The sequence below is a fragment of the Dermacentor variabilis genome, chromosome 4 (genome assembly GCF_050947875.1).
Source record: "Dermacentor variabilis isolate Ectoservices chromosome 4, ASM5094787v1, whole genome shotgun sequence".
In the NCBI taxonomy this organism is placed as follows: Eukaryota; Metazoa; Arthropoda; class Arachnida; order Ixodida; family Ixodidae; genus Dermacentor; species Dermacentor variabilis.
This window is the reverse complement of record NC_134571.1, coordinates 167,289,346-167,314,178: the sequence shown is the minus strand read 5'-3', so window position 1 is coordinate 167,314,178 and position 24,833 is coordinate 167,289,346. Positions and strand designations below refer to the sequence as shown.

At 45.4% G+C, this 24,833-nt stretch overlaps 1 protein-coding gene across 4 annotated transcripts in view; it reads right to left on the bottom strand.

The window, feature by feature from the left end:
- LOC142579925 (uncharacterized) overlaps positions 1 to 24,833 on the bottom strand; it is an 85,105-nt gene that overhangs the window by 59,154 nt on the left and 1,118 nt on the right. The window contains exons 2-5 of one of the 4 annotated variants that reach the window (XM_075690598.1): positions 19,002 to 19,102; positions 17,412 to 17,654; positions 12,404 to 12,464; positions 7,487 to 7,535 (exon numbers count right to left, since the gene is read on the bottom strand). In XM_075690598.1, coding sequence (XP_075546713.1) covers positions 7,487 to 7,535; positions 12,404 to 12,464; positions 17,412 to 17,443 — 142 coding nt within the window. In that variant the 5' untranslated portion in view covers positions 17,444 to 17,654; positions 19,002 to 19,102. Of the gene's footprint in view, positions 1 to 7,486; positions 7,536 to 9,460; positions 9,559 to 12,403; positions 12,465 to 17,411; positions 17,655 to 19,001; positions 19,103 to 24,833 lie in introns of those variants that run through there. The other 3 variants (XR_012827504.1, XR_012827505.1, XR_012827503.1) reach the window with 3 other exon arrangements.

Here is a 24,833-nt window from a genome sequence, read left to right as displayed (position 1 = left end):
AAAAACTGAAATGAACACACCGAGGACAAGGCTTGTTTGGATCGCACCGCTCGTACGATCTGTTGGGAACTCGGCGCTGACGCCCGTGGTTGTACCTGGGTCGCAAGCCCCAAGGGTAGCGTTGGCCTGGCGGCCTGGGGTACAACTGGAAGCATCCGAAGGTCCCGGCAAAGCATGAGTCGACTGGTAACAACGAAACAACTTGTTTATTTTAACATCGCAAAGAGTTGGTGGTCAGGTTTGACCGAAGTAGAGAGACGGGAGAGCACTTCACTCAACAGAAGAAATCGGAGCCCTCCCTTTTGGCGTCCGGGGGCAGCTGTTTTTATACTCTCGCAGTTGAGGGCAAGAAGGAACCCCTCAAAAGACGAGCACGTGAATGTACAATGGGCTAATGGTGACGCACACTGTCGTAGCGATGCCGTAGCACCATGTCGAGCACGATCTCGTAGCACCCTGTCGTGGCGCTGCCGGTCGGACACAATGACTGTAATGAGAGGATGGTCCCTGCTTTGGCATCGCCTGTTTCGGGCATAATGACTGGAACGAGATCCCTGCTTTGGCATCGCCTGTTTCGGGCACAATGACTGGAATGAGATCCCTGCTTTGGCATCGCCTGTTTCGGGCACAATGACTGGAATGCGATGATAATCCCTGCTTTCGCATCGCCTGGTTCTGGCACAATGACTGGAATGCGAGGATGATCCCTAGGCGGTCGCATCGCCGCAGTCGCGCCTGGAAACACCTGGCGATGAGTGTTGCGGCGACGACGATCGGGCCAAAATGTCTGCCGCCCCGCCGCAGTCGCGCCGGCAAAACCACGTGTCGCAGGCGAAACGCAACAGACCGCCCCGCCGGGGGAAGGAGATCCCGATGGACAGGGGACTGCATCCGCTGTCCGGAGGGATGTCGCTCGATGATGCTCATAACCGAAGTCGGGCGTCCCTCGACGTTTCTTGAGCGCAGCGCACAGAGAAGGCCTCGTTCTCTTGTTCAGGTTCGCACGGGACACTGCAAAGTGACTTCGGGAGAGTTCACATTTTTGTTCTCGTTCCCGGCAAGCGTTAGAACTACGCTGAAACTCAACCGCTCAGTCAGCAAGCACGGCACAACCCTCACTAAGCCCTGCCAGGCTCTTTCCCCTTTTTATACCACTGCCTAGTTCCTTACAGTAGTCTAGCATCACTCAGAACGCGTCCACAAATTGAAAAATTGCACTAGAAAGCATATCATCACTTTGAAACACTAAACAAAAGCAATATGTTAAAAAAAAATCCTGCCTCAGGAAGAAAACATCAGTAACAAACAATTTTGAGGCTGATTCCTACGTTAGGGGCTTCGACTTAAGCCATCGGCGTTACCGTTGAGACTCCCCTTTTTGTAACGCACCTCAAAGGAATATTGTTGTAAAGCGAGGCTCCAGCGCAGGAGGCGGCCATTTTTGGGAGAGATGGTCTGCAGCCATTGGAGAGGGCAGTGATCCGTCTCAATGATAAACCTCGAGCCGGCTAGATAGCATGACAATTTCTGAACGGCCCACACGAGACATGCACACTCTTTCTCGGTGGCGCTATACGCCTGCTCACGACTGGTCAGCTTACGACTAGCATACAGGACGGGGTGTTCTACTTCTCCATTTTCCCGTTGGCACAGTACAACGCCCATGCCTCGCTCACTAGCATCGCACTGAACAATGAACCCTTTTGTATAGTCTGGCGATCGTAGCACAGGCTGGCTTGTTAGGGCACTCTTTAGGGCGCTAAAAGCTCTTTCCTTGGTCTCGTCCCAGACGACTGTTTGAGGCTCTGTCTTTCTTAGAGCATCCGTCAGGGGAGCCGCGATATCAGAGTACCTAGGGATGTACCTCTGATAGTAGCCGGCGACACCCAAGAACGACCGAATATCGGTCTTTGTGCGCGGTTGCGGAAAGTCTCGCACAGCGGCCACTTTTATTTCAGAGGGGCGGCGACGACCCTGACCAATCACGTGACCGAGGTAGACAACCTCGGCCTGTGCTAACTGGCACTTAGGAGCCTTGACTGTCAAGCCCGCTTCGCGCAGGCGGGTTAGCACTGCCCGCAAGTGTGCCATATGCTCAGACCAGGATGCGGAGAATATCGCTACGTCGTCTAGATACGGTAAAGCGAATTCTTGCTGTCCCCGCAACACTTTATCCATGAGGCTTGAAAAACAGTATGGCGCGTTCTTCAAACCAAAACTCAACACTTTAGGACGGAATGTTCCCATTGGTGAAATGAACGCCGCATACCTACTAGCCTCTTCTGTAAGTGGAACCTGCCAATAACCCCTGACAAGATCTAGGGTGGAAATAAACTGAGCGCTACTAACTTTCTCAAGGCGCTCCTCGATGTTAGGGATCGGATAAATTTGATCCTTCGTGATGGAATTAAGCCTGCGGTAGTCGACGCAAGGACGAGGTTCCTTGCCCGGTACCTCAACTAAAATCAAAGGGGACGTATAATCACTCTCACCTGCCTCAATAACACCGAGCTGTAGCATTTTCTTTACCTCAGCCTCCATAATATCGCTCTGGCGGGGTGACACCCGATACGCCTTGGATCGTACTGGCTCTGGGGAGGTAAGTTCAATATCATGAGTAAGTACAGAAGTCCTACCAGGCCTCTCAGAGAACAGACCTTGAAACTCTTGTAATAGCTGGTGTAGTTCGGTTTTCTGCTCGGGCGACAGCGGTGCTTTACTGATAAGGTCACTAATGACTTGACCGGTGTCTTCCCTGTTCGTCACTGAGCCTAGTCCTGGAAGCTCGACCGGAAGCTCTTCAGGAACGTTTACCATCATGCACACCACTGCTTCCCTTGGTCTATAAGGTTTGAGCAGATTACAGTGGTAAACTTGCTGTGCTTTCCGCTTTCCTGGCAGACTTACCACGTAGTTAACGTCCGACAGTTTCTGAACAATTCGTGCTGGGCCCTCCCACTGCACGTCTAGTTTGTTGTTTAGCGATGTACGCAATATCATGACCTCATCGCCCACCTCAAAACGACGGGCCCTGGCTGTCCGATCATAATAAACCTTGGCCCTCTGCTGGGCCTTTGTCATTGCTTCACCTGACAACTCCTGTGCCCTTCTTAAGCGTTCGAGGAGCTTAAGCACGTACTCCACCACGACTGGGTCGTCGCCCCTACCTTCCCACGATTCTCGAAGCATGCGAAGCGGAGATCGAAGCGAGCGACCGTACACCAGTTCAGCTGGCGAAAACCCCGTAGCCGCATGCGGCGCGGTCCTTAAAGCAAACATCACCCCAGGCAGACACAGCTCCCAGTCAGTTTGATGTTCAAAACACAAGGCTCTCAACACGCGCTTCATGACGGAGTGGAGCTTCTCAACGGAATTCGACTGTGGGTGGTACACTGAGCTGTGTAACAGCTTTACCCCACACCTTTCGAGAAAAGTTGTCGTCAAAGCGCTAGTAAACACTGTGCCCTGATCTGATTGAATTTCTGCAGGAAAACCAACTCGCGCAAATATGGACAGTAGAGCATTGACTATCTCCACTGAGCTGAGTTCTTTAAGCGGCACTGCTTCAGGGAACTTTGTCGCTGGGCAGATCACAGTCAAAATGTGTCTGTACCCTGTGGCTGTTACCGGCAGAGGTCCCACTGTATCAATAACGAGCCGTCTAAAAGGCTCCGTAATGATAGGTACCAATTTCAACGGCGCCCTCGATTTGTCCCCTGGTTTGCCCACCCGCTGACAAGTGTCACATGTCCTCACGAAATGGTCTGCGTCCCGAAAACACCCTGGCCAATAGTACTCTTGCAAGAGACGGTCCTTAGTTTTCTTAACTCCTAGGTGTCCGGACCACGAACCCCCGTGTGACAAGCGCAACAGATCCTGACGATAGCATTGAGGCACGACCAGCTGATCGAACTCCACTCCTCTTCGGTCTAGATACTTCCGGTACAGGACTCCACCTCTTTCCACAAAACGCGCAGTTTTCCTGGCGATACCTTCTTTGACATTGCAGCGCACGTTTTCCAGGCTGCCATCCTTTTTTTGCTCGGCTATCAAAGCCGTCCGGCTGACTTTTAGCAACCTATCAAGTCCGTCTGACGTAGGCGCGATGAGCAAATCAGTAGATAGCTCTTCTAACTTTCCCGAATCGGGATTTTCCTCTCCAGTATCTGGCGCCTTCAACGCTACAGACTCAATTTTATTCAGTTCGGGCGTGCTCTGAATATCAGCTTGCTGCGCCTCTGACCCTTTTTCGTTGTTTGATAACGTCGGCCCCGCAACTACCGCCTTTGCAGCGAGCTCCCGAACCTTCGATCTGGTTAAGGCCTGAACACTAGCTTCACCAAACAAAAGCCCCTTCTCGCGCAGGAGGTGATCGGACCTGTTTGAAAATAGGTATGGGTACTGGGGTGGCAGCATAGATGACACTGCCGCCTCCGTCTCAAGCGCTCCGAAAGGTCCTTCGATAAGCACCTTTGCTACCGGCAGACACACGCTATGAGCTTCCACGGCTTGCTTGATCCATGCGCACTCGCCCGTGAACATATGGGGTTCTACGTAAGACGGGTGAACTACATCCATCGTAGCTGCGGAATCGCGAAGCACTCGGCACTCTTTCCCGTTTACGAGGAGGTCTCGCATGTAAGGCTCGAGAAGCTTCATGTTCTCGTCAGTGCTGCCTATTGAAAAAAACACAACTTTTGGTGTTGTTTCCGGACACTGCGCCGAAAAGTGACCCGGCTTCTGGCACGTATAACAAACGCCCGCTCGCCTCATCTCGAACCGCTTTCTGCGTTCGGCTTCGGCTGCCGCCGTCTCCTTAGGTTCGGTCGCACTGCTTCCACTCGCATCCGCATTACGCGTGTTCCCCTTTGCTCTCATGGGTGTGAACTTCGGCCTCTCAAACTTCGAGCCAAATTCACCCTTTTGACCGTCCTTAGCTCCGCGAGCTCGACGCGTCACAAACTCCTCGGCTAGCTCAGCGGCTCTAGCCACCGTACTCACGTCTGGCCTATCCAAGACCCAGTATCGCACGTTCTCCGGTAACCGACTATAAAACTGTTCTAGCCCGAAACACTGCAGAACTTTATCGTGGTCACCAAACGCTTTCTCTTCTTTGAGCCACTCCTGCATGTTCGACATAAGCCTATACGCAAACTCTGTATATGACTCACTTTTGCCTTTCTCATTTTCCCGAAACTTCCGACGGAACGCCTCCGCAGACAGCCGGTACTTTTTTAGAAGACTCGATTTCACTGTGTCGAAATCCTCTGCTTCCTCTCTATCCAAGCGAGCGACTACGTCGGCCGCCTCGCCGGGTAACAAAGTGAGCAAGCGCTGTGGCCACGTTTCCCGAGAGAACCCCTGCTTCTCGCACGTTCGCTCTAAGTTAACCAGGAACAAACCAATGTCCTCTCCAAGCTTAAACGGCCGCATCAGGTCCGTCATTTTGAACAATACGCGTTCTCCTGCACCGTGTGCCTGACTTCCATTACGAGCGCGTTCCATCTCTACCTCGAGACGCTTCATTTCCAAAGCGTGTTCGCGCTCTTCTTTTTTCTCTTGTTGCTCTCGCTCTTTCTGTTCTTTACGTTCACGCTCTTCTTTTTCTTTCTGTTCTTTAAGTTCGCGCTCCTGTTTCTCTTTTTGCTCTTTAAGTTCGCGCTCCTGTCTTTTTGACCTCTCCTCAATAGTCTCAAGGCATTCCGACAGCTCGTCATCCTCAGCCTCTAACTCAAGAATAGCCTTTAGCAGTTCAGGTTTTCTTAGTTTGTCTGAGACATCCAGACCCAACTCTCTTGCAAGCTCCAACAATTTCGGTTTGCGCAACGACTTCAAATCCATGGCTGCTCTGAATGCTGCTTTCTCTACTGCTTACTATTGTCTTGCCGCAAACTAACCCGGCAGCAACGACAACCACAATTACCAGCTCTGTTTCTGACACTAACAAAAGCCTGGCAAAGCTCAGAAGAAGAAAGTCCCGCACTCACCAAACCTCGCAGCCAAGAGTCCAGCGCAGTCGTTCCGCTGCAGGCAACCAGTCATCACACAGGGCTCGTTGCACTGCTCCCGGATCGTCGTTGAGCTGCTCAGCATACAGTCAACTGCATCTCTTCGCTGCTGGCCTCCGTTGTCGCGATCTCACCGCTGGCAGACAGTTGTTTGAAGTCGGAGGCGATCTCACCGCTGCCAACCAGATGTTTGGATCCGACCGCTCGTACGATCTGTTGGGAACTCGGCGCTGACGCCCGTGGTTGTACCTGGGTCGCAAGCCCCAAGGGTAGCGTTGGCCTGGCGGCCTGGGGTACAACTGGAAGCATCCGAAGGTCCCGGCAAAGCATGAGTCGACTGGTAACAACGAAACAACTTGTTTATTTTAACATCGCAAAGAGTTGGTGGTCAGGTTTGACCGAAGTAGAGAGACGGGAGAGCACTTCACTCAACAGAAGAAATCGGAGCCCTCCCTTTTGGCGTCCGGGGGCAGCTGTTTTTATACTCTCGCAGTTGAGGGCAAGAAGGAACCCCTCAAAAGACGAGCACGTGAATGTACAATGGGCTAATGGTGACGCACACTGTCGTAGCGATGCCGTAGCACCATGTCGAGCACGATCTCGTAGCACCCTGTCGTGGCGCTGCCGGTCGGACACAATGACTGTAATGAGAGGATGGTCCCTGCTTTGGCATCGCCTGTTTCGGGCATAATGACTGGAACGAGATCCCTGCTTTGGCATCGCCTGTTTCGGGCACAATGACTGGAATGAGATCCCTGCTTTGGCATCGCCTGTTTCGGGCACAATGACTGGAATGCGATGATAATCCCTGCTTTCGCATCGCCTGGTTCTGGCACAATGACTGGAATGCGAGGATGATCCCTAGGCGGTCGCATCGCCGCAGTCGCGCCTGGAAACACCTGGCGATGAGTGTTGCGGCGACGACGATCGGGCCAAAATGTCTGCCGCCCCGCCGCAGTCGCGCCGGCAAAACCACGTGTCGCAGGCGAAACGCAACAGGCTGGACACTTCTGTTCCCGATAGGGATGGACACGAAGCAACTCCCTATGGAGTTCGAACGAGATGCAAAAAGTATGGGGCAAGGCCCATCGGTTAAGCGCCAAAACAAGAGTTTCAATTATTCATACACGGTGTGACTGACCTGAGAAAAGAAAGACAGCAAGAGCATTAGGAGCTTTGCATTGTTGCTTTCTATGTGATCGATATCTGCTGTACATTTAGTACTACGTGAAAAAGTTATCAAAAGAAATTTGTGTCGTCAAACATTTGTCTGCACTTTGCCTATGAATATGAAAAGTCTGTGTAAATGCACATGATGGATGGAAGATAATAAAAAACATATTTCACAATACATGTTATTTTGAGTAACCGACACATCAAAGAGAGCAAATCTGTATAAGTGAGTCCTCACAATAGAAGTCTGTTTGCTGACTGCTCTTGGTGATGATTAGCTACCAATGTCTCCTTTAAGAACTTACCTATGCACATGGAAGTTGCATTGCTGGGCCATGCCACCGGCTTTCCCCGCTGCATTGATACAGCTGACTTTTAACTAGGTAAAAGCCACACAATGTTGTCTATACGAGAAAGGTATATTCAAGGTAACTTTTACATTAAAATCAGTGAGAATAAAGTTACAAAGTGAAAATCTGAAATTCCAATACATTTTAATGAGCGCAACTTTGACTACTAAGAGGCACAAACAAAACAACCTCTCAGCAAAAAACCTGCATGATATGCAGCCATGGCCAAATGTGAACAGGAAACTCCAGGAATTAAAGGAAGAATGATGAGGAAGATGTGGAAGTAAATTCAAGCATTTCGAGAAATGGCCAACTGTGTCTTCATCACAGTATGAGCTTTGCCTAAGAACGAAGTGTGGATAGAGCATTGCTTCAGTTAAGCTAAAGTCAAAGTGACTTGAGGTGTGCAAGGTCACTTTCACTTATAGGAAAGCTTTCACAGCTTTCACAAGTGTCAAAATGACGGAGCATAGTGCCACATTGACGGGCACTCGTTAAGAACTATTACGTGCAACAAAAGAAAAACATTCTAATAGCATAAACAATAGGAGCACACACAAGTGCATTGACAGTGTTTATGTTCCTAAGAACTTGGAAGATAATTTTAAGCTCAAGAAAAAGAAAAATCGCATCCAGATTGAACCACAGCAAATAGGACTTCTTGCAAGGCTGGCCATTAACACCTTAGAGAGACAACTTTCAATTAGCTTTTGATGTACATAACATAAACATCTCTCAACTGTCAAGAATGTTCAATGTTCAAATGGCCAGTGGTATACTTGGAGAACACCAACATGTCCCCACTGGAGACTTAACATTTATTATTATTTATGGTTCATTATTTTACTTCATACACAAGTATTTCAAATGAGTAGATGATGGTTGAGCCCTTCCAGTTTGTTGTGCATTCACATGAAGGAATATTACGAGAACATTGCAGCTGTAATGTGCTCTGAACATCCTGCAGAAATGTCGCTTCTACCTTCAATGTGGATTTAACACAATGGAACTTGTTAATTCAAAATTACCCTAGTTTAGTCCACCATGTGCGCCCACAAGCATTGTAACCTACTTCAACACGGTATCCCTTGTCATTTGATTATGTGTCTCGTCAGGTAAGCGTTCAATGCAAACAACTTGGAGCATACAATGCAGCAGTATGGTCACTAACAGAGAACACGTGTATGTTCAGGTTGGACATTTATGAGATCTGAGGACATAAGTGGGACTGAAATGACAACCCGCCTGTGTCGGATCTTATGAGTACTATAATAGCTTCAACAGTCTTCCAGCTTTGTAGCATTAGAAACGACATCTGTGGATGGCATCTCCTGCTGTGACTTCTCACTCTTGGCAGTTGCTGGGCGCCTGGAGTGCCTCAGTTCTACACAAAGGAAACAAGACAGCCTGTTCGAGTACATAACTTCTATTTTAGAACAAAAACACAATTTTCAATCAGCTAATCAATCAAATCCATCAACCAATCAATATTATATTGTGCAGCAGCAAACAAAGAGATGCATCAAAAGCCATTTGCACCAAAAGCCTATCCAGGCAATATTTGCTCACTGTAGGAAAGCCACAAGCTCGTTAACCCTTTCAGTGAAAGGTTTTTTTCAGCAGTGATGCACCCCCAGTGTTGCTTTCTTTTTCACAGATATTATAAAAAAAGAACAAATTTATTTCTGGTTATGCACAAGGAAAAAGCTGACATGGATAATGGCAAATGCACTCCTGGTATGGCCCTCATATTCCTATATGACAAAAAGATTAAAATGTGCAGAAGACTTAAAAACACAACTGTTCACAGTACTTCTTTTTTCCCGGCGTCAAGATTAGAATACAGTTCAATCGAAATTGCCTCTTCGTCAGACGACAAGCTGTTTATTCTGGAGTACGAGCTTGTATTCAGTAGCAGGAAGAGCTGCTGCTCCATTCAACACTTGAAGGCTCCATGTGAACAGCCACATCAAAGCGATCACATGGCCATGCTCAAAGAAGGGGCGCATTCTTTTCTTCAAGCTCGACTAGATAAAGCAACAAGAGCAAAAGGTGAAAGAGATGTACAGCCATCCCCAAGAAAGCACACTTACAAAAGGACCGCCCTCATTACTGGAAAGGACACACGCCATATTGAAGACAGTGGAAAACGAAAAAAAAATTTTTTTAAATCTGTAAACATGCGATAGATACCAGAAACAGGCACGAGTGAGTCTAGTGCTATGGCATGAATATTTGAACAGAGAATCGCCACTGTAGCCGTGTAAAAATTCTGCGAGCCAGAGCGACCTCTCCCATCTGTGGATGCACGCGCTCCGCATGGTGCAACAGTGCGAAAGGAGCGCGTCCTGCAGCCACTGGCAGAGACCCACACTGAGCTAACCCAGAGAAATACACAACAGATGATCGAACCACCTCCGAGATCGGGAAGTTTGTGTTACTGCGGACATACAGACTGCAGAACATGCAGTTATGTCAGTGACAATAAAAGTGTTAAAGATACATACGTCAATGTAAGCAATGCATGCTCATTTAACATGAGAAATTTATTAAAAAAACACCCTATTGGTTAATGGTCATGACCAAATGATTTATAGCGTTTCATGTCAGAGACACAAGCGCTCACAAGCAAGCCCAATGTTTCTGGCAACATTTATTATAACGTGAACAAAATCCAAGGTTATATACCAAGAAACTGCATACCTCAGTTGTTCTCATAGAGATTTTGCAAGTTTGAAGAGTTACAATACCATTAGTTGCTTGTCTAGCATGTACACATAGAAATGTCAATGTGTTATTAGGAAAGGGGGCTTGTGTCAAACACCTTTATACTACACAAGCTATCTTCTACTTTTACAAATGTGATAAATGAAAGCACACGAAACTCATTAAAGGGACACTAAAGGCAAACATTAAGTTGAGCTAGTTTGAAAGATCACGCTTCTGTAATAACAAGTTCTTCATTCGTAATGAACACAGACCTTTTGTAAGCTAAAAAATGACGAAAATAGAAAATCAGAAAGGTGCCATCTATCGTCAACTCTGGTACCTCTTACGTGCGGCGTCAGCACTTCTGATTCACAGAGAGTGGTGGCGACCCGTCACTGTGCTTTTCTGTTTGCATGGGCTGAGGTGGCAACGTGTGGCAATTGGCCACCCTGCCGGCTCCAGTAGCAAAGGCTCAAGTGACCGCAACTGGCAACCTCAACCTAAGCAGAGCCCACTAAGCGACTCACGCATGCTGAACACCTACACCCACCGAGCAGTATGCTCTGTTTATAGAGCTAAATAAAGAGTATACATAACAATGGCATAGAGGGTGGTCACAGGGAGATGACATCAAGTCCTTGTCTTTGGTGCCGGCGATTCAAATTGAGAAGCGGCAGTAGGTCCTTCGACGACATTTTCCTAGGCAAGAAATTGATATATTGTCGTATAGAAAACGATGACAGATTTCTAGATGAATACTCTGTGGATCTGGCTCAACTTAATACTTTCCTCTAGTGTCCCTTTGAATAGCATGTCACTCGAATGCTGGCCGACAAGAACACCTTATTTTTCTTAGAGCTTCTTTCAGCAGTTATATTAAGCCTATCGAAAAGGATATGTACACTAATTCCCATGTTTCAGAACAGTCAGGCGACAGTGAAGCAAATAAGCATACACAGACGAAAGTAAACTGTGTGGAAAATACCACTGGGATCTGATAAAGGCATAACAAATAAAACTTCTTTTGCAGACTTATTCTTTCTGATATAAATGACACTCCAAAGGAACCCTTCGGTTATTATTAAAAGTGAAAACTCCCTCCAGCAAATGGTTGTCCAAGGTTAGGTTAAACTACGTAGTCTTATTATTATGTAGGGATCATGTATTTTGTTTTATCAGTGTTCAGCACCACATGATTTTCTGAAAACCAATTAGATACTGCAAGCACTTAAGATAATGTCCAGCAATTCTGAGACTGTGTTGCCACTTTATACTAGGTTGTACCATCATACATTTTGATTCAAGGACACGAGCAAGATCATTGATGCGCAAGAAAAAGCAAAATAGCTAGAGGCTCTGCGGTGCACCACAGCTTAAATACCTTTCAGGTATTGCACAGTTTAAATGCCCTAATGAGAAGCCAATGTTATATCAGGGAATGTTTAATGATATTTAGCGACTACAACTTGCCTGCCTTCATGACTGAGAGCGAGTTTCCAACTATAGCACAAAATTTTAGTTTTTCTATGATTATGAAATGGCAAAACATATAAAATGCCTTTCTGAAGCCTGAAAAGATTGGCATTAAAATACTCTGTTTTAGGGAAGGAATTTATTATTTCATAAAGGGTTGAAATGCAATGCCAGCATACTTACATGCTTCGATACAACATTGCTGGGGACATAGCATATAATTATGCAAGCGAAATGCATTCAACTGTAATGCAATAACTTCGAAAAGGATGCCAAGGGGGCCACCAAAGCGTTTTTCAAGCCATTGTCTTTCTACTGCAGGTTGCGTATACCGACGGTTAAAGATGCTTCTAGTGTGGGTCAAATCCTGATAACAAAATATTTAACATTCTAATCAGGCAATCAAGTCACTACATCGCTGGTAACTATGATTGCCCAATGGCATTTGCTGGAAGCATTTGTGCGAGAATCAACATAGCCACTTGCTCGTCCGTGATTAATAAAATTCAAGTCACAGTTAACCACTGCACTGCAGCAAAAATGTGATAAATTAAGATAAATTAAGATTTGATTCTACTTTTGTTTGGTGTGCTTTTTATTTTAGTGCAAACAGACAGTCATAAAAAAAAAGTGCGCACATAAGAAGCTTCTTGCCTCCCGAGTGTTGATCAGGCAATGCTACTTTCTCACCTTGGTGCATTGTTGGCACAGCCTTTTCACTCGCAATATTGTGCTGAGCAGCCTGGGCAGGCTGTGAAAGAAGAAGAGAGACCTTGTGGTAATGGTAAAGTGGTAATGGCAACCACACCTCATTATCGTGAGGGAAGCTCATTGCTTACAGCAGCCTTCCATCCTATAGTTTGAACACGACAGCGTGGTGCGGCTCCATCTGGTTCGTTACCATGCTAACAGCGTGAGTCAGGTATTAGCGCATTGGAGTCCATGAGCACAGAACAGGGAACCATGGAATGCCAACTTCTACTGCGTAGGCACTTGAAGCGCTTGCTATTGGCAGCAAAGGGTTACGTCAGTGGGTGAGAGAAACGGGGATGGGAGGTCATGCAAAATTCAAGCTAAGACATCAATTCTTGTTTTCTTGATGAAATTTTTTGGCAGAATAACTTTGGACTGCATACCTCTATGCTGTCATTATTGGAGCATTTAAGTCCCCAACCACCCACCTACACAACATACGACCGAGAAATGGTGCTTTGAAAAGACACGACCGAGATAGAGTGGTTTGAAAAGTGTTTGAGGGCCCCTTTAATAGTACCCAAGTTTGTTATGCAGCTCTATAGTCTGTACATGGGAGTCAACTTGGCAACTTATGGTACATATGGGTGTGAATACATGGCAGAGCCGGCCTGAATTTAACTATACTTGCACTGACAGCAACCCTTATGTCCAGGAGTTGCGTCTGAATAGCTCTATCAATAGTTTGATAAAAACAGATCTAATTTCTTCTACTTTTATGTTCTGAAAACAGCAATTAATATTGACCTCTCTCTTGAGCTCTGGCAGTGGGAAGATCAGTTGAGCATTGCTTATATGCGTTTTCAACATGTTTCAAAATGTAAACATCGAAATCATAGCCCATCTTTATGGATGAACTATCAGTAGCAACATCATTATAATTTAATTCTTATTACAACATTTACTATTTGTCACATTGCAAGGGCCTCTCATCTGCACCTCAACCTTAGTAATGATATGGTTGCTGGAGGCACAAAATTGCCTTAGCCGCAGTTGTGCTGTCCTGCTCTATGGTGAAGGTTTCTGTACGGAGGGTCAAAAGGCCTCTGAACGTGGAGTGCATTTTGGCTGCAACATTGACGAACCAAAGTGAACGCATCGCCACCACTGCATTCAGTCACCTCAGTAGCGGCACCAGTTCTGCCTCCCACTGCTAGCATGAGCATTTTCCTCACGCCACGCCAGTATAAGCACACTAGTGATCCTGTTGATCTGCCATGTGCATAAACTGCTGCGAGTGCAACGAGCAGTTATGTTACCCAATCAGACTGCTACAATCGATCGCAACTGAGCCTCGTCCAGATCAAATTCCATGGTCACAGGTGGCTACATTGATCAAGCGAGGAGCCAATCGCCGTGGAGGATTTTGATTCCAATCGGGCTCGAGCGCGATCGAAAGTGGCCAAGCGATAACATTATAATATTTCACTGGGCGTCGTACCTCATCCAACCTGTAGCTGCAAGGGTGCTGTTACTTCTACCCAATAGGAGCTGCCTTGCATTATGTGTCGTGTCAATAGGCCAAGCCTGTGCATAATTAAAACACCATCCAAGGACAAATCTAAAAACGTTGATGAAGCATGCATATTCTGAAGAATCCACGTGACCATAGTACAGCACTAAACCTCGCTGTCGCTGTCAATGCTTTGCCTTTTGGGTGAAACAGGCATTCTTTTACAGCGAAGCTGTTTATGCAGACCCTGTGCCATAATTGTTGGACTTCACCAAAATTGTCACCATCGGCAATGGCTTGAGCGTCATCTTCTTTCACAGCTGGCTTGTCGGCACCGCTTAGCGCTACCGCGCCAACACGCTCATGCTCAAGTGCTTCAAGTGAGTGAGGACTCCCGTGTTCGCGGTCATCTGCCACAGCTGTCTCCATTGGCGCTCGTCATTCTAGCGTAGAATTTCACTTCTCGTCTGTCGTTGTAATGGGCAGGCCGCGTTTACAATGGTAGAATGAGCCATTGATTAAGGGGGTATGAGCATTGCCTTACGCGACAGACAGATTTCATTTTGAAGTGATTTTGAAGAATCACAAGCTGCAATGCCGGTGTGATGCTCTTAACCAAACCAACAAGCAAACTCGAGACATTGAACGCAAGCGACAATGGCAGACTGTGGGTATACCATCACTGACGTCACTCTCGCCGTTGCAGCGTGTGTGTAACTTGGAGCACTGCATTGGCCTGGGCTGGCCTGAAAGCTAAGGGCCCGGCCAGCTATTTCTATTGTGGGCCCGTGCCGGGCTCGGGCCAAGGATCTTCGGGATCGGGTCGAGCCAAGGCCTTGGTCAGTGCCGTAATAGACCCGGGTCTCTGTCAGGTCTGTAATAGGGCGGGTATGCTATTGGTGACTTTTGAAACTACCTACTATAAGTAGGAAGAACTTTATTTCACCAGCGTTAGGTGGGGTGATTAGGCATGGTTTCTTCAGGCGGGCCAGATGGCCATCAATCGACGTTTGATGGTAACCTCTTCAGCTCATTCTATGGCCTAGAGTTAGGCATCCAGACTAGAACTGCGCAGCACCGCATACCGTCCTTCAAGTGAGGGAGAGGCCATCATGTTAGGAGGAGGCTTGTCCTCCTTGCAGTCCGATATGTGATTCAGTGTTGCTAGTTCCCCACATAATCTACAGAGTGGACTCAGCCGCATGGACACAGCCAAACTCTCTCTAGAAAATGTTCTGTGCCGTGGATGGTATCTTCACAATTACCGACAACTGGACCATGCTTTGCTTATGCTCAAAAGCTAATGGGCCAAGCCAGGCTGACGAGTCAGGCTCAGGCCGGCTGCCCACAGCACTTTCGGGCCTGGGCCAGACATGGGCCTGAAAAAAATGGCCCATGCAGTGCTCCTTGTCTAACCTCATTAAGAAACACAAAGACGCCAATTGTCAAACCAATCCAACCAATCGTGAAAATGATTGCAGCACCTGCGTCTCCAGTGGTGGGCCTTGCACCATATATACGAAACTTTGGATTAGTTGTTCCGCACATTCCATCCCAGCTACAACTATGAGAAGACCACGAGTAGTGCGTACTCCTGAGGAAGAAGCTGCCTACCGCGGTGTCAGCGAGAGTTGGCTCGTGAACGGGCTCATCGTCGTAGGGCATGTGCCACGTGCAAAAGAAAACACTCCTAACGAATGCTCACCACGCGAAGCATGCAAAAGCGAAAATGAGGTGAAAGAATGGTTAAACAAAAGATTTACAATAGGTACGTTCAATTTGCCAATTGCACCACCTGAACAAGTTCCCCAGGTGTTGCACCGTCACAGGAAGCACACAGCTAGCTAGTAGATTACTTTCCAGCTTGATCTAGCTAAGGCCACAGCTAGTAGCCATCTTTTGTAAGCTGTGCTCTAGACCAAGACCTTTACAAGCTAGCTGGTAGCTCAGCTAATGCTCCCTTCACTTACGGCTAGTAGCCACCTTGGTAAGCACTGCTGTAACTGTGGTTTAGACATTAAATGACCAAGCTTGTTTCACCTTCGCAGGTGCTACAGCTAGCTCTACTTACCATGTTTACAATTCCGGAAGGTTGAATTAATATACATGTCACCACAAAAGCACAAGAAAGGCAATGCCAAAAGTAAAATTTTGACTCTGACTGCGGTCAGAGTCTTTCTTGTGCCAAGTTAATTCCGAACCAGATGAGCTGTTCTCAAGTCCTTGATTTTCTGACACTGTAGTAATGCACAAATACCAAATTGATAATCACTTAAAGAAGTAATAAATCCAGTGAAACAAAATACTTTTTGTCAATATATACCACCAGTACCAAAATAGTTATACCAACATTAACAGAGAGATCTTTTTGTGCTCTATATATTTTTCTCCCACACCTTCCTTGTAAACTGCAAGACTAAGCCCATGCAACTATAAGCATTTCAAGTGATCACATGACGTCACGACTAGCCAGGTTTATTGTGTAGCAAGGTTGGTAATGAAACATTATCGGAGGTTTTCATACAAAGTATGACATCTGCCACTACGCATGAGCAGCGGAAAAAGCGACTTTTCATTATGCCCCTTCATTTCTAAGAACTTAAGGTATCGCTTAAACAAGTGTAGTAGTTCAGCCTAAGCACACGCAGAGTGCACATAATGCATTGCAGTCTACTCATTTTGTTCAGCCATTTTTAACGTTTGAGCACGTCTGTAAATAGTCGTACATTTTCAGAACCAGAAAGGACCATTGTTATGCGACAGTAGTGGATCAGTATTAATGTACTATTAGCGTGCCGGCTATAGCAATGCACTTAATAAGCATGTCTGTCTGACATATTGCAACATATGTATGATTCCATTTGTGTTGCAACATATGTATGATTGTACTCATGGCCTTTTCCACAGGCCATTAGTAGGTCTCACTGTATGTGCATCTTATGTGCCAGTTGACTTGCCTGGTATGAAAATGCATGGATCCACATGCAAAAACCACATATGCCATCTACAAGACCAAACCCAGCCAACAAATACTGCTATCTACTCAGGCAAACTGCACTATAAACAGTTGCATGTGTGGAGAGTGCACTTTAAGGAAGATAAAAGAGCATGCAGAAAGGCTGTTTCCTGTTTCTACAAGGACACAACCTTGCATAATGGCTCATAGATGCTTAAAGGAGCAGTAAAAATGCAGTTTATTTCTTAAATACAAATCTGATTCAGTATGGTTGCTATGAATATGAATATCTGATTCAGCATGTTTGCTATGAATATGACTAATACAGCGGGTCCTTAGTAAAGGCAACTTCTTTACAGAGAACTTGCACAATGCTATCACAACGCTATCTTTACATTAACTAACGTTCTAAGACTTATTTAGCCTAACTCATGGCTGCAAGAAGTGTAGCATGGTCACACCAAACACACAAAACTGATTTGTGGTGCTATCAAAAGTTAACAATCGGAATTACAACTGAACTGTCGATGGCCTACCAAACAAAGCCTATTGTGGGCCCAGGAGCCATGTTTTGATTAAGAGGCCCACCATTCCTGCTAACCGGAAAGGCTTGATTTTCACCCTGGAATACTCTGTTGCAATCTTCTAGGGACAAGTGGGGCTCCCATGCAGAAAGTTGGTCGATGACATCACAGCTATGGAACTTCCTTCTTCGAGCCACCTCAGGGAAAGATGCAGCTGCTTACACAGGGTTGGCGGGCTCAATGGTCTCTAGTATTCTGCATTATTTAAAACAAGACATTAACAATGTAAAACAAATTGTGCATCCAAATTATTACTTTCTTTTAAAATCAGTTAATGCACCTAGGAGAAATTCATTAAGAGAGAAACGACACAAATCTTTTCTGCCCCACTTTTGTGCTTTTTTAGGTAGTTGCCAGCCCTACAATTATGACATGGAACATCCTTTCCTTGAGCAGCAAAAATAATTATTACACCAGGTTTTATGCAGCTAGTTTAATTAAAATGTACTCCAAGTGAAGCCCTATTTTATATGTGAAGCAGGAGACTATTTACATCACCAAAGGCAAAGTTGGAATTCACACGGTGCCACAAACAACTCAAGCACGAGACAGATGGCACAATGCAGCAGCCAATGGTGATATAATGACCTTGTCACTGAAAGTCGTCAAATCTACCCTTTCAATTACGTGCTTCTCCTTGAAATGCAGGAGGACTCTCTCCCATGTTATCCTGTCGAGTGTTGAATGATCTCTGTTTTTGCAGCATGGTCACAGTTTATGTGTAGACATCAGTTGTGTCTGGTACCATGAGACTGCCACATCAAGTATCGGTGACACAATACACTTCTGCTTCACGTCCAAAGCCACACAACACTTTGTGCATGTTTTGAGCTGTCACATTAAAGGTAATGTATCAACTAATAATATTTCTGTGTTATTACAGAAGTAATTGAAGCTCTATAGCAAAATTACGAGTTGACAGCTATCCATTCTTTGTATAAAATCGAGGCGAACATTTTGCGGTACACTCCTAAAAGAACAAATCACTCTCTCGTCAGCATAAACAATGACAAACAACCTTGTGATCATCTTTTTATGTCAAATTCAGATTGGATATTGCAAACTTCAAAAGGGAAAGGCCATTTTCCTTACTCACAAATAGCACAACATAAATCTCCCTTTCCAGATGCTGACAGCATTTAAACATTGCAATTTGTCAAGCTAGAGTTGAGACATATTTATAACTAAATTATTTCCTACCAATAAATGGAAGCATAGCTCAGTTTCATATAAGCCAGAGAACACGGTAAGAATTATATGTAATTAAGGTTATTGCATTTTTGCAATGTTGTATATCATTTTCATAAACAGTATTCCTTTTGCTCTGATAACAGTAACAAGTGTTCGTGTGCCTTCGGATATTGCTTTGTATTCCCTGTGCCTTCAATATTGTGTAACACGGTAATCTTTTTATAGCACTGTTCCTGTTGGAAATTTGTACTTTTTATACCTTTGCTGTTTGATATGCCCCCCTTACTTTATGCCCTGCCATAGGGCCTGTAAGGTTCTTTTGAATAAATAAATAAAATGTGTCACATTTACCTTTAAAGCATGCTCAAGCAGGAGCGTTGTCAGCCAGTCTGCCACTGTTTTGACAGAATGTGACAGCCCAGTAGCTCAAGTTGGGTCGTCTCTGGCCACCTCTGAAATTCAGAAAACGTTGATCGGCTGATGCAAGTAGCACAAATGATTACTTAGTAAAATTATAGCACATTGGCTATTAAAGCTTTAAGCTGCACTGGCTTATGTGAAGGAACCAGTTGAAATGTGACAGCTCACTATTCAACAAACAAAATGGGCTTTGCTTTAACCTTGTTTCTTGTCTCAAATTTATTGTCATTGCTTTCTCTCTGCAACCAAATTAACTCTACATTACTTCAAGCTCACATTCCATGGCAGCTATGAATCCATCTAAGGTTTTGCCCTTGTACTAGTGAGAAACGTAGAATGTCATATGAACAGTGACAGCTTGCACAAAACTTCAAATGCGAGTTCCGAGTGAAGACAGGTGCTCCAAAAGAAAAAAGAAAGAAGATTCATATGCGTGGAACCACAAAAATAGAAAAAGATGCAGGGTACCTATTGACTGCACACTACTCTGTGACAACACTGCAAGCGACACAGCTGTCTTGACTGTCAGATGGGATAGTGCAGCACAGATACCGTTCAATAAAAACAGAATAAAGCCCAACTGACGGTTATGGTATTTTGCATAAAAAATAGAATTTTAAGTACATTATACAGATTCAACCAATACATGCAAAAGTAATTCAAAGTTCAGCATGATTTGCGAACAGGTCATTTACATTTCACACAGGAACAATGAAACGAGTCACACAGTACTAGACTTCTTAACCATGAAATTGTAAGTTACATTTAGCTAATGGGTAAAGGTGGTATTTCTTGCACTCAAAGTAAGATGCAGGGCCAAATTTTTTAGCCACATAAGTTCAAATTTTCATGAAATGTTGCATACATTTGCTTATGCTGCATATGTATGCTTATGAACTGCTGATGATTTTGCTTTAGTATAGTTTTACTGCCTTGTGACTTCCATTGAAACAGCATCATAAACTTCTGGTCTTTACTGTCATCAGAATAGTGGCTAGGCGGGCTTGTTGGTACGAACACATACATGTCCCCTTTTATGTGTCCCACTATTTGCTAAAGTATGAGTTACTGTTACTATCGTACAAAAGAGGACTCAGCTGCAGGCGACCGTTACCTTCGGCGACCGCACTTGTTTGCTGCCTGCCATTGGTGTTGTTTGCATTGCCTTCATGCCTATCAGTGGAGCGGACGCACTTCCATGAACTATATATGTGGGGTCATTAGCAGATTTTTCTCGATTTGGGAGGTCAACGAAGTGTTGAGGCGACTTTCATGCTATAGCGATATTTTTGTGGTTTTGTTTATTTTTCGTCTGTGGTCGCAACCTGTTTGTGTCAATAAATAACGCCATCATATTTTAATACAACGCATGCATATTGATGAATATAGTACCGCAACCACATATCGAGTCAATAACGGAACTACACAGCTCCCGTCGTAGCCTCAAAGCTAGTACCACATTCAAGTTGCAAAGAGGCAAAAAAACAAAAATACAATGCTGCTAACATAAAGAAAAAGCTTGCAATCTGAAACAGCCCCAGTCGATAATTGCATGAACGCGACAATCCGAAACGTTAACTGACGTTCATGCCATTAAAATTGCGCAACATGATTTGCAGCAAAGCAGGAACCCTTCAATCATATAACAAAATGACTTCATCATCATCATCAGCCTGGTTACACCCACTGCAGGGCAAAGGCCTCTCCCATACTTCTCCAACAACCCCGGTCATGTACCAATTGTGGCCATGTCGTCACTGCAAACTTCTTAATCTCATCCGCCCACCTAACTTTCTGACGCCCCCTGCTACGCTTCCCTTCCCTTGGAATCTAGTCCGTAACCCTTAATGACCATCGGTTATCTTCCCCCCTCATTACGTGTCCTGCCCATGCCCCATTTCTTTTTCTTGATTTCAACTAAGATGTCTATAACTCGCGTTTGTTCCCTCACCCAATCTGCTCATTTCTTATCCCTTAACGTTACACCTATCATTCTTCTTTCCATAGCTCGTTGCGTCGTCCTCAGTTTGAGTAGAACCCTTTTCGTAAGCCTCCAGGTTTCTGCCCCATATGTGAGTACTGGTAACACACAGCTATTATACACTTTTCTCTTGAGGGTTAATGGCAACCTGCTGTTCATGATCTGAGAATGCCTGCCAAACGCACCCCAGCCCATTCTTATTCTTCTGATTATTCTTCTCATGATCCAGATCCGCCGTCACTACCTGCCCTAAGTAGATGTATTCCCTTACCACTTCCAGTGCCTCGCTACCTATTGTAAATTGCTGTTCTCTTCCAAGACTGTTCAACATTACTTTAGTTTTCTGCAGCTTAATTTTTAGACCCACTCTTCTGCTTTGCCTCTCCAGGTCAGTGAGCATGCATTGCAATTGGTCCCCTGAGTTACTAAGCAAGGCAATATCATCAGCGAATTGCAAGTTACTAAGGTATTCTCCATTAACTTTTATCCTCAATTCTTCCCAATCCAGGTCTCTGAATACCTCCTGTAAACATGCTGTGAATAGCATTGGAGAGATCGTATCTCCCTGCCTGACACCTTTCTTTATTGGAATTTTGTTGCTTGCTTTGTGGAGGATTACGGTGGCTGTGGAGCCGCTATAGATACCTTTCAGTATTTTTACATACGGCTCGTCTACACCCTGATTCTGTAATGCCTTCATGACTGCTGAGGTTTCGATAGAATCAAACGCTTTCTCGTAATCAATGAAAGCTATATATAAGGGTGCATTTCTCTATCACCTGATTGATAGTGTGAATATGGTCTATTGTTGAGCAGCCCTTACGGAATCCTGCCTGGTCCTTTGCTTGACAGAAGTCTAAGGTGTTCCTGATTCTATTTGCGATTACCTTAGTAAATAGTTTGTAGGCAACTGACTTTCAAGTCTTTGGCGTCCCCTTTATTATGGATTAGGATTATGTTAGTGTTCTTCCAAGATTCCGGTACGCTCGAGGTCATGAGGCATTGCATATACAGGGTGGCCAGCTTCTCAAGAACAATCTGCCCACCATCCTTCAAGAAATCTGCTGTTACCTGATCCTCCCCAGCTGCCTTCCCCCTTTGCATAGCTCCCAAGGCTTTCTTTACTTCTTCCAGCGTTACCTGTGGTATTTCGAATTCCTCTAGACTATTCTCTCTTCCATTATCGTCGTGGGTGCCACTGGTACTGTATATATCTCTATAGAACTCTTCAGCCACTTGAACTATCTCATCCATATTAGGAATGATATTGCCAGCTTTGTCTCTTAACGCATACATCTGATTCTTGCCAATTCCTAGTTTCTTCTTCACTGCTTTTAGGCTTCCTCCATTCCTGAGAGCACGTTCAATTCTATCCATATTATACTTCCTTATGTCAGCTGTCTTACGCTTGTTGATAAACTTCGAAAGTTCTGCCAGTTCTATTCTAGCTGTAGGGTTAGAGGCTTTCATACATTGGCGTTTCTTGATCAGATCTTTCATCTCCTGCGATAGCTTACTGGTATCCTGTCTAACGGGTTACCACCGACTTCTGTTGCACACTCCTTAATGATGCCCATAAGATTGTCGTTCATTGCTTCAACACTAAGGTCCTCTTCCTGAGTTAAGGCAGAATACCTGTTCTGTAGCTTGATCTGGAATTCCTCTATTTTCCCTCTTACCGCTAACTCATTGATCGGCTTCTTATGTACCAGTTTCTTCCGTTCCCTCCTCAGGTCTGGGCTAATTCGAGTTCTTACCATCCTATGGTCACTGCAGCGCACCTTGCTGAGCACGTCCACATCTTGTATGATGCCAGGGTTAACGCAGAGTATAAAGTCTATTTCATTTCTAGTCTTGCCATTCGGGCTCCTCCACGTCCACTTTCGGCTATCCCGCTTGCGGAAGAAGGTATTCATTATCCGCATATTATTCTGTTCCGCAAACTCTACTAATAACTCTCCCCTGCTATTCCTAGTGCCTATGCCATATTCCCCCACTGCCTTGTCTCCAGCCTGCTTCTTGCCTACCTTGGCATTGAAGTCGCCCATCAGTATAGTGTATTTTGTTTTCACTCTACCCATCGCCGATTCCACGTCTTCATAGAAGCTTTCGACTTCCTGGTCATCATGACTGGATGTAGGGGCGTAGACCTGTACAACCTTCATTTTGCACCTCTTATTAAGTTTCACAACAAGACCTGCCACCCTCTCGTTATAGGCACCCTGCAATGGTCAGGCGGCGCAGCGATCGGTTCAGCCGTCAGCGCCACCGTGTCAGTTGCGCGAAACGCCGAGGCAGCCGCTGCTACGGAGGCATGCTTTTGCGACGCTCGTTTGAAACTTGCCGGACGTACTAAATTGTGGTTTTAAGGCAATCGAAAACATCAAGGCCTATCTTGGACTACCGATGCTTGAGAAAAGACGTCAAATTTACAACAGCCATGTATATCATGTCAAATAAGTAAACAGCACGGACATCACTGCGAGGTGCTTAAATTAAATCATGTTCTTTTAAGTGCCAAAACCACGATATGATTAGGAGGCACGCCGTAGTGGGGGACTCCGGAATAATTTGGACCACCTGGGGTTCTTTAACCTACACATAAATCAAATTACAAGGGTGTTTTGGTATTTAGACCCCATCGAAATGGCCGCCATGGCCGGGATTTGATCCCGCGACCTCGTGCTTAGCAGCCCGACACCGTCTATAGCCACTAAGCAAGCACCGCAGGTCGCGAAGTATTTGTCGCAACAAAGCAAGCATACTTACGTCGAACTCAACGTGAGTTAACAAATCATGATTTTATGCCACTTAAGTGAGCAAATACGGCCGTGGGCGTCTTTGAACTGTCATTTGTCGCTTCATTGGAGCGTACCTTGCACCTCACAACTGTAGAGGTTTTGGCGAATTGGCAGGCAAGTGCTTTTTTTTCTCCGTTGAACAAAGTGCCTCGAGCATATTCTGGTATTGCCGTTTGGGCTCGAATGTGAGGGGGCATTACCGCTGAAGCATCATAGAGGGCAATCAGCTGGAGACTAAACAACGTGAAGACTGAACAAATATGCGCTAGCGTGTGCGAGAGAAATGCTAATTTGCAAATACTCGACGTGTGCTGCAGTGTACTCCAACTTTAGTTCTGTTCTAAGCGCGAGAAAATATCAGCGCGAATGAGCTCTTTTCCAGCATTCGCGTCTTGATCTTGACGCAGGAAGAAACACAGCACGTACAAAGCTCCAACATGGCACGTTTACGAAGCTAGATTTGACACGTAACAACCACTACGCGTTTGTTTTGGAGCAAGACGAGCTAAAAAACTATCTAAACTGATTTACAAGAGCGGGGATCAGTTCACGCATTTTTGTGCAGTTGACGCTTTATTGCATATTTTTACAGATGCCGCTGCTCGTTCTTAATTTATTTTTCTTGTTAAATTTGCATTTACATCTTAGTTCGTTGAACAGAATTCAGAAGACTGACACGAACCGCGACGATCCACTGCAGCCGCAGGGTTGCTTCCCCCAGTTTTGAAGGGAAGCGGTACAATTTGATACCGATCGACATTCCCTTCGAGGCGGTGACAATCCTCAACGTATCAGTATCTGCACTTGTTCTTAGCACTTGTTCTCTTCCTTAGCAGTATCTGCACTTGTTCTTTTTGTTCACACTTCTCACGAAAGAGCCGCCAAGAAGCCGCGGTGAATCCATTGGAAAATTGGAAAAGCAGGCTTTCAGGCGGGCCTGAGCGCACCACGGGCAATAGCGAAATGACAGTGAGGGCCTAC